The sequence below is a fragment of the Nanorana parkeri genome, unplaced genomic scaffold, assembly GCF_000935625.1.
Source record: "Nanorana parkeri isolate BGI_ZX_2015 unplaced genomic scaffold, ASM93562v1 scaffold114, whole genome shotgun sequence".
Taxonomy (NCBI): Eukaryota; Metazoa; Chordata; class Amphibia; order Anura; family Dicroglossidae; genus Nanorana; species Nanorana parkeri.
Genome location: NW_017306382.1, coordinates 2,093,742 through 2,104,538, shown reverse-complemented (window position 1 = coordinate 2,104,538; position 10,797 = coordinate 2,093,742). Strand labels below are relative to the sequence as shown.

Sequence of the window (10,797 nt, the reverse complement as noted above, 5' to 3'; positions counted from 1 at the left end):
AAACTGTCACTTTTCCCTACATGGGTAAGGTGACGGTCTCTTTAAAAGGCAGTCATGTGATAAACAGCATTGTGATTTTCAGCACTACAGCATGGGAGAGGAGTTCTGCCCTTACGGGCAGAACTCCTGCAGAACATAAGCCCTCAGGGGCAGGGCCCTCCATACCATCTTGTCTTGATTTGTATTGTGATTGTAATGTCTTCCTTATATTGTAAAGCGCTGCGCAAACTGTTGGCGCTATATAAATACTATGTTATAATAATAAAGATCATTATTCATATTATCATTACTAATGATCACGGTCCTTCTTTCTTGCTAGGAAGATACTCTAGTAAAGTGTTCTGTAGTGCACACAGTGCTGGTATCATCTTGCCAGGGGTGGTAACAAGACTGGTTGGCTGCACAGAAGGCAACTTGCACGGCCCGGTCTCCATTATAGGAAGAGGTGCCACAAATCATCACATGACAGGGGATTCCGGTAGGTTATTAAGGGACTTACTGTTAGACGTTTAATAATAAATACCCAAAATGTTCAGTAAGTTACCCATTTTTTTTTTTCTACGTTCAGCATTGACCTACATGTTAATGTGCATGAACTAATGACTAAAACAATGCAAAACAAAAGCAGCTTACACACCCGTGAAAATGCAAAAGGGCTACTGGGTCCTTCATGCTCCCACTGCATTATGGGAGAATGGAAGGAATCGCATGATTATCGGGAGAGAAGAACTGTCCTTCATTAAGACACTAAAGCCCGCGACTTGTTGTGTGCAACTGGTACTTCTCCAAATGATGCAGAGCTACAAGTTCCAGCATGCCTTGCCAGCCTGCAGCAAGTCATGCCAGCAGCAGAGGATGCTGGGAATAGAAGCATGACAGTGCTGAAATGGTAAATTTCCCAGCATGCTCTGCTGCGCATATTTCCTAGCGTAGTGTAAACATTTTACAGTAGGGTGCACATTCCAGTGCTAAAGCCCCTTTCTACGGGACGTAACCAGCGTCCATTGTGTTGGGGGTAGAAGAGAACAATGTGCAATGAAATTAAAAGCATAATAGCAGCAACACAGGTTTGTAGAGTCAGAAAATGGAGGGTTTACAGGGCCTTCAACATAAACATGGAGGCTATTCTGTCCCCTCCCATCTCTGGCGAATGCCGTCCTCCATATTGAGAGCTTCGTATGACATTCGTTGAGCTGCAATAAAAGTTCGGTTCCTCCATCTCTGCATTTGGTAAAAAATAGACTATTTCATAGATGGATCATGAAAAACAACAGCGTCCCTCAAAGTCACTTCCCGCTGCTTCGGACTCGCAGAAATCCCTGAATCGCACTTGCGGAGGGCGAGAATTTCTCCGGCATTGCCCTTGAGGGGTAATAAAACTTAAAATGCGGTGCAATGTGGTGCTGTGGACAGGTCTGCGCCATATACTCCCCACCATGTGCGCCCGAGTGAGACCTCTCCGGATTGGCAGGAGGACCCTCCCACCGCAATTCGTGTCTGTGCAGGTGAATGGCTGTTCACGCAAGCTGGGCGGAGTCAGATGACATCCTAGAGGGAAGTAGACAAAAAAGAAAGTTAAGGGACCTGGTATTTATTGACATCATAAGGAACCATTAATGTTACAGATGGCAGACATTTGGGCAATCCCATTGCCTGCAGTATATTGCGTAGCTTTCCTTGGTTCCCCCGCCAGTCCATTCAGTATGAGACCGCACTGGACCAGTGTGTAAGCTAGGACTTCCATTTACAGACGGCAATAACAACATAATTAAAGCAGGCCAGAAACAACTTGAATTCAAGGCACAGGTGACCCTGCCCACATCACCTGGCTCAACAAACTTCAAATGAAGAATAAAAGGAGCTGCGCAGAAGATTGGCAACAGAACAGTGACCGCAGCCAATCAGCTACAGGCAGTGCATGGGTTTATTATGACTGCTCCAGTTCCGACTGTCAGAATACAATAGCCACAGCGGGACATTCCTTCAGCTACGCTGTTTAGCGTGGGTGAGAGAATCCAGTGATTGCTCTCATTCAGCCCCATGTGTACGGCCAGCTTAAGGTCCCAACCCTTCGCTACTCTATCCAAAGTCAATAAATAAGGATTTGTCTGGAGATGAGCTTTAAAGAAGAACGCCAGGATTTTTAGAAATTAACCCTTGAAGTGTGGGGGGGGGGGGGTGTGTGTGTGTTGCACTGCAAAGGTTAAGTGCCCGTTTTTGTCTAGGGGCAAGAATGAAGATGAAATACTCACCTGACCCCCGGTCCCATCAGGCTGCTAGACCTCTTCTCCCCTGGACTCTGGCGGTCTAAGGACGCCTATTAAATGTGAAGATGCTGAGGGACGTACCACAGCCAGAGCAGACGGGGTGGGGAGCGGTGGGCAGTCACTGCTGCAGGGCCGAGGATCAGGTGAGTATTCTTCATTTCCATCCCTAGACCAAAACAAGCCCATAGTGGGCAGCCCCACTGCAAGGGTTAATTTTTAAAAATCCTGGGAGTTCTTTAAAATAGTCGTCATTACTCGTCCCCATAATAGGACTTGAATATCTTTAGGTCACATCCCCTATATTGCCCTCGTTGACATCGGACATAGAACATCTTCCTTATAATAAAATTTCCCTCTGATGACGGATATGATGGTGTCAGAAGAAAAACTCTTTATTTAGTCATCTGCTCAGCGAGCAAACCGGTCTGGGCGATTCCCGATTCTCCTCTCCTGACCCCCAAGGCCGTCTCTCCTAAATTGTGACTCAATGTTTCCGGCCTGTGCTTAGAGAGACTGGTGTGCAACACGTCACCACCGGGTACAACCCGCCGGCTCATCACTGGAGGCACGGCTGTCATTCTGTCCGCACAACACTCGTGTGATGCAGAAGACACCTCAGTCCTTATAGTTCCTTGTATATCAGTGTCAGACCTTATAGTTCCTTGTATATCAGTGTCAGACCTTATAGTTCCTTGTATATCAGTGTCAGACCTTATAGTTCCTTGTATATCAGTGTCAGACCTTATAGTTCCTTGTATATCAGTGTCGGACCTTATAGTCTTTGTATATCAGTGTCAGACCTTATAGTTCTTTATATCAGTGTCAGTCCTTATAGTTCTTTATATCAGTGTCAGACCTTATAGTTCCTTGTATATCAGTGTCAGACCTTATAGTCCTTGTATATCAGTGTCAGTCCTTATAGTTCTTTATATCAGTGTCAGACCTTATAGTTCCTTGTATATTAGTGTCAGACCTTATAGTTCTTTATATCATTGTCAGTCCTTACAGTTACATTCACACTGAGTGGCCAGATTATTATGACCACCTGACGTTTGTAGGCAAATTAGCTATAATTTGGCGCTGAAGTTGCTAGAGGGCCAGACCATTATAAATAGGGAAGCAGGTTGGTTACCACGACAGAAGTGATTTGTTTCTGAAGATACGGGTAAACAACGCGATTTAACAGCCTTTGAACGTGGGATGATTGTTGGCGCTCGGAGCCATGGAGCGAGTATCAGCAAAACAGCAGAATTCGTTAAATGTTCAAGAGCAGCTGTTGTTAAAGTGTTTAAAGACTGGACTGTCAGCCGAAAATCTGGGTCTGAACGTGCGAATTGTGGCCGTCAGCGACTAGTCAATGTTAGGGCAGAACGGAGAGTGGCAAGACTGGTACAAGACAACAGAAGGGCAACAGTGCCGTGTCAGATTCCTCGCATCACCTTTCAACATCTCGTGGAGTCACGAGGCGGCCCAACGAAGTACTGATGGGGTGGTCATAATAATCTGGCCACTCAGTGGATATCAGAGTCAGTCCTTATAGTTACTGATATAAAAGTACTGATACATTTTTGCTTAGTGTCATGTGACAGTTTTTCTAAAACAATACAGACTAATGATTTCAGGACAGTGGTGGAGCGCCAGAGCCCGGTCCCAGCTGCAACCGCTGCAACCCTGCTAGTTCTCGTGTAAGTGCCAAGTATCTGTGCATCCCTATTAAATACTGTATATCATTGACGTGCGGTACCTTTTGCTCCAGGTGAGGCATCACCCAGCCTCACACCCTGCCGGACCAAGGCTCCGCCCCCACCAGGCGAAGCCCCCATCCCCAAGCTAGTGTAAAGGAGGAAGGTAGGAGACAGGGAGGAGCCTCCCTGTCCCTCACTTGCTCCTCACTGCTGAGGCGTTCCGTCCGTGACAGGTTACACAGCGGGGAGGATTTCCCTGCTGTGTAACCTGATAGAAGCTGATCTGAATGGAGAAAAAGCTGTCAGCTTCAGACATGAAGCTGACAGATTTTTCCTCCATTAATCTAGGTGAGGCTCTGCCTCCCCTGACTGCACGTCCCTGCTGTTTATTGTGACACGTTTGGCATTAGTTTTTGCAGACTTTAAAAGTTACTAAAAGTTCCACTTTGAAGAGCCTTTCTGCAAAATGGAAACGCATAACAATTGGAAATCCTCTAAACTGAAATTGGACCTGGACTCCAGCACTCTGCAGTTGTGCTAGAGACAACCCTGTATGCGTTTCACCCTGTGCTCATCTATAAGGATCTTCCCCATTAGAGTGTGAATAGAAATCAATGAGCTGGTATCGCTGCAGCAGAGATGGATGATGTGTAGGGGAGAAATGACGTCGCTGCAGCTGCCTCTGACAGCCGGAGGACGCACGGCATGAAGGAGCATCGTGTCCTTGAGGCTGCTCTGCAGTCGCTGCACATGCATCTCCGCCATGGAGTCTCTGATCTCTTCTCTGGTCCCCGTCCATTGTCCTTAATATTTCCACAGAGCTCATAAGAAGACCTGAACCTACAATGCACATTTTCCACTGAGCTGGGCCATGATCAGCTCACATCAGGGCAATGAGGTCTCTGGTGACACTGCCTCCTATGAACACTCATAGTCACACAATGGTTTCCGAGTGGGATGCTGGAGTCACTGCAGCCAAACCCCCCTCCCCATGACATTGTCCTGGACAGCAGCATGTCACAATGGAGTTTTTGGGCCTTCGCTGGCAGCCATGTGATCAGCTTACTGTAACTCATCAGAGGGTATGACCAATTAAAATCACTGCACTGAGGGGTGAAACGCTATCATTGCGGTTTGGCGAGAACTCTGATATTCTATTACATACAACGATACTGCAGGACCCCCCAAAACTAAAATGGCGACTGCAGCACTAAACTGGGGCTCCGACACCCCTCCCCCATATCCCACAATGCAGCACTAATCTGGGGCTCCGACACCGCTGCCCATATCCCAAAATGCAGCACTAATCTGGGGCTCCGACACCGCTGCCCATATCCCACAATGCAGCACTAATCTGGGGCTCCGACACCCCTGCCCATATTCCACAATGCAGCACTAATCTGGGGCTCCGACACCCCTGCCCATATTCCACAATGCAGCACTAAACTGGGGCTCAGACACCCCTCCCCATATCCCACAATGCAGTGCACTGCAGCACTAAACTGGGGATCTGACACCCCTCCCCATATCCCACAATGCAGCACTAAACTGGGGCTCCGACACCCCTCCCCATATCCCACAATGCAGCACTAAACTGGGGCTCAGACACCCCTGCCCATATCCCACAATGCAGCACTAAACTGGGGCTCAGACACCCCTGCCCATATCCCACAATGCAGCACTAAACTGGGGCTCTGACACCCCTGCCCATATCCCACAATGCAGCACTAAACTGGGGCTCAGACACCCCTGCCCATATCCCACAATGCAGCAATAAACTGGGGCTCAGACACCCCTGCCCATATCCCACAATGCAGCAATAAACTGGGGCTCAGACACCCCTGCCCATATCCCACAATGCAGCAATAAACTGGGGCCGACAGCCCTGCCCAAATGCCACAATGCAGTGCATGTCTAAAGCTGGCCATACACCCTTTGCCTGTTCTTTTACACCGCCCGCATGCTGAATGACCAAAGTGTGTTTGAATGACATTAAGTGTGTTTTCTGGGGGAACCCCACCCCCCCCAAAAAAAATTATAAATAAAAAAAAAAAACCATGGTATTGCTCATCAAGTGTTAAAAATACTAAACGCATTGCCAGTTACAAGCTTTAGCTTCCATTTCAGTGACCTCCGGGGGAGGGAAGTGACTGCTGACAAGATTCCCGGGAGAGCTCATTAGTGAGGGCCGAGGGGACAAAAAGTACAGCGGTGAATGGAAAGGTACAAAGTGACTTGTGGATATTGATATTTGGAAGCTCAAAGAGCTGCATAAAGAGGAACGTCACCGGGCACAGGGAAAAAGTCAGCAGCTACATAACCATGTACTGTGAAGGTCCACTTTATAGGGGACTAGAATCAGACTGAACAGTAAAGACATTACTTTACTTTAAGTGACACTAACCTCAGGAGTTCAATCATAAAATTACATTCAAGTACCATAACTATTAACAACAATGTAACTTATTTGTGTATCACTCGGCTGAAGATCCTCCAATCATCTCTGAATTGGTGCTGACACTGTCCTTCCTTCTGGAGGGGGGCTACTTTTGTTCCCCATTGTCCCTGTGTGTGTTTTAAAGTAGTCACCGCTCCAAGCTCGCTCTCATGAAGGACTACAATCTCAGGTTTAGTTTACCAATTTGTATTAAGATTGTAGTCCATCCCAGGAGTGAGCTTGGACCGGTGACTACTTTACAACACACACAGGGACCATGGGGAACAAAAGTAGCCCCCCCCCCAGAAGGAAGGACAGTGTCAGCGCCAATTCAGAGATGATTTGAGGATCTACAGCCGAGTGATATACAAATAAGATACATTTTGTTAATAGGGGACTTGAATGTATTTTAAAGATTTAACGCCGGAGTTTAGTGTCACATTAAATCTACCCCAAGCGCCCACCGCTGCTTTGCCTGTCTGTACAAGGCAGTCTGTGTGTGTCTTAAAATGTAATTCTTTAATTTTTTCCATTCAGCAGGATGCACCTCCTTCCTCAGATGCCAAACATCTGCAAGCACCAGCATCACTTGCACACAGTCCAGGGTCTGGGGTCGCGCTCTGGCATCTGCTGCACCCGCTGCAGCCAAAAGAAGTGGCCTAATGAGGACATCTCAGTCTGCCAAAAACATAAAATCCAGCAGAAATGGCTTCAAGTGCTCCAGATCTGGGGAAATCACCAGTGATGGACTACAATCTTAATACAAGTTAGTAAACTACACCTGAGATTGTAGTCCATCACAGGAGTGAGCTTGGAGCGGTGACTACTTTACAACACACACAGGGACCAGGGGGAACAAAAGCAGCCCCCCTCCAGAAGGAAGGACAGTGTCAGCACCAAGTCAGAGATGATTGGAGGATCTACAGCCGAGTGATACACAAATAAGATACATTTCTGTTAATAGTTAAAGGGACTTGTATGTATTTTTAAGATTAACTCCTAAGTTTAGTGACACTTGACCAGTACAGCGGCCGCAGCTAAACGGAACGTTTGGGATTCCTACCGTCCGTTTCTGTGGCAGGAATCCCTACTAGCATGGTGTGAATGAAGCATCTTTACAGCCGCTTCCTGCACACATGCACTTCAGCAATGGCTGGACCATGCCTGCATAATGTGCGTTATATCTGTCACTTGTAGTCCATTAAAAGCCCCCGTGACAGGGTGACCATTCCAGAGCACATTAGGTAGACAGGCACAGAGTATTGTCATTCAATTACAGTGCCTGAAGAAAGGGACTTCTTGGAAGTGTTATCTATGCTGCAGATTCAAAATAATTGAAAAACCATTTAAAATTGTATTAACAAGTAAAAACTTGTATTACAGATTAGTGATTGGGCTTACATCAGGCCTAGCCAAACTCTGGCCCTCCAGCTGTGGTGAAACTGCAAATCCCAGAATGCATCTGACTCTGGGAGTCATAACTGTGGCTGTCAGTCATGCAATGTCTTATGGGATTTGTAGTTTCACCACAGCTGGAGGGTCGACATTTAAAATACTACAAATTTGATTCTACAGTCTTCAATAGGAGGTACCAGCAACTATGTGCGGGGCTCTGTCTGATTGAATCCCAACTAAAAACAGATTATTTAGGTAGGCTCACGTTACATTGTTTTAGGAACTATAAAAAGGAGATGTTGCAATCGGATTGTACAATCTATGACCTGCGTTACACAATAGGAGAATAACACAAGCTTTACCTCCAGCTTGCTGGTGTCTTCTAGACTGTGATTTTTGGTCCTCACGGTTTCACACAGCAGCACTCTTTGTTCAGGAGGTTCACTGCTGGGGACATCTTGGCCATCTCCACCACCGACTTCAGAAATGGCGTTCAGCTCAGGGGGGTTTGTCTTCTGCTCTGGTATACGAGCCACACGGAACCTGGAAAACATATCCACAGTCATTGAAGTCTGGAATTATGTGAAGCTCTTTAGGCATCAAGGACACAAGCGCACAACTACCATTTGCAACTAACTGAACTCCTTACTGCGGTTTCCCTAGAACAGGTTAGGTCAACAAACTGACTCACAGAGACTCTCTCTCCCTCCCTTTAAAGTCCACCACCAATTTATTTCCTCCGCAGTCCAAACAGGCGTAAGCGCCTTCCGAGTATATTGCGGTGGCTTCAATACAGCGGCTGGAGACCACATCGAAGGAAAGTAGGTCAGCGGTGGGCTTTAAAGAGACCGTGCATACTTTTGATCTAATTTTAGTGTGCGAGCGACGGTATGTGTTCGCTCACTTCCCGATCTATACAGTCGATGTGCGAGTTTCATTGTCACACGTCGGCTCGACCTATGAGTATGAGTGATTTTCACTCACCTCATAGTTCTCCTTTAATTAGCACGGCAGCTTTTCATCTTTTACATTTGATTTTTATTTATTACTTTGAGAGCTTCCATAGCGAAGAATTTCTTTATATTCATTTTAAGAGACGGTCTGTTTGCCCTGAACGGTCTTTTTAGGTTAGTTTGATGCACAAGAACCCCTAGAAATGGCTGATGTCAGTCTTTAAAAGGGCCAGCGCACCTGACATTCCACATTTCCATTTTTGCAATATATTGAAGAGTTAAAATGCATCTGCAGCGCATCTCTGCAATACATTACACACTTCCCTTTAACCAGTTGACATCCGCGGTGTTAAACCCCCTTCCCATCCAGGCCATTTTTCAGTATTCGGTGGTTGGACGCGAACGAGCACATATAGACGATCGGCGGGCTATGGAGCCGCTGATCGCCTATATGTGAAACACCCGGTAACGGGTGTTTGGGTGTTTGCATTGGTCAGGTCTTTTCTGCCCGTGCGTGCCCGCTAGGGGGCGCGCGCGAGCATAAAAAAATGCCGTATGGAGACGGCAACCCGCCAATGCTGCAGTGCCGTCCCTCCGTTTTTTTACAACGGGCGGACGGCAAGTGGTTAAAGACCCTGCAAATACAGAAATGGACTTGGATCTGTCAGAAATGCATCCGCTTCTAATTTTTTTTTTGTGGACTGGTGACACACACACAGCATTTTTGTGGACTGAATGGTGTCAGCCCTGCCCAGGTGTCTTTTGCTTAACTACTTAATCTCTCATTTCACAACGCAGGAACTAACATTACTGTAGTCCAACAAAACAACGTTTAATGGTATACCAATAGGGAACAAATAGGAGGAGTTTATCGTTGGGGTATGCATAGACTTTAAACCACCTAATGGCTTTTTATAATCCTTCCTGGGATTCCTGAGTTGAAATGTCTGCTCTCCCAGTTAACCAATAAATCAGTTAACCAATGTGTCAGCTAATGTTATAAATCCGGTTCTCCCTGTTGGATTAATCCAGCAAAAAGTAATGTTAGTTACACGTTGGGGCTGATGGACCGAGTCCTGTCTTGGATCTTTGAAGAATGAGATCTTCCTGCCATTAATTCCGGCAGGACTAAAATTAAAACCTCCAGGAAGGACGGTAGGAACCCCTGTTAATGGGCACAGAAGGAACTCCGCCCAGAGAGCTCACCAATAAAGATGAGATGGTCTTTAGTGGACGGACCCTTTAAATTTAATTTTTTGGAGAACAGAACAGAAAAAAAAGCCAAAGTCTACAGCAAGGAGATCTCAGTACTGGAGTCCCCAGAGATACAATAAGCCAAGGCATGACTCCCCAACGCCACCAGACTGCACCTCTAACTGGACTGACCCTTTAGAGCCCAAAAGACACTGACCTGCCCACAGACAGGATGGTGATTTCCCCAGATCTGGAGCACTTGAAGCCATTTCTGCTGGATTTTATGTTGTTGGCAGACTGAGATGTCGTCAGTACATCAGGCCACTTCTTTTGGCTGCAGCGGGTGCAGCAGATGCCAGAGCGCGACCCCAGACCCTGGACTGTGTGCAAGTGATGCTGGTGCTTGCAGATGTTTGGCATCTGAGGAAGGAGGTGCATCCTGCTGAATGGAAAAAATTAAAGAATTACATTTTAAGACACACACAGACTGCCTTGTACAGACAGACAATAACCAGCCTGCCACACGACTACACACAGGGGAAACAAACTCTATGAAGACAACACTACTCATTTCATACATATAAAACTGAGGATGTAATCGGTGTTCATGAGAAAGATGGACAGGCCTGTACAGGACCCACAGCTTATGTTGACACATATCTCCTGGTAATATGGATAAGAACAATAAAACTGCAATGTGTATTAGAGGAAGCGGGCCTCAGGCTTTGTTTGCAGAACTCTCCGAGTTTACAGTCCTCCAGAGGTTAGCCCTGTACTTGCTTGGAACTAGCCAACTCAATATTGCTCAAGTGAGCCCAAAGGACAGAAAAGGTTTGGGAAGCAAAAAACACCAGTTATCATATATA

At 46.5% G+C, this 10,797-nt stretch overlaps 1 protein-coding gene across 2 annotated transcripts in view; it reads right to left on the bottom strand.

Annotated features, from left to right (window-relative positions):
• Positions 1 to 771: 771 nt before the first annotated feature.
• The window catches only part of RELT (RELT tumor necrosis factor receptor), a 54,515-nt gene continuing 44,489 nt past the window's right edge, over positions 772 to 10,797 (bottom strand). Inside the window, exons 9-11 of one of the 2 annotated variants that reach the window (XM_018553251.1) lie at positions 10,149 to 10,373; positions 8,147 to 8,327; positions 772 to 1,548 (exon numbers count right to left, since the gene is read on the bottom strand). In XM_018553251.1, the coding sequence (XP_018408753.1) occupies positions 1,537 to 1,548; positions 8,147 to 8,327; positions 10,149 to 10,373 (418 nt within the window). In that variant the 3' untranslated portion in view covers positions 772 to 1,536. The remainder of the gene's footprint in view (positions 1,549 to 8,146; positions 8,328 to 10,148; positions 10,374 to 10,797) is intronic. The other variant, XM_018553253.1, reaches the window with a different exon arrangement.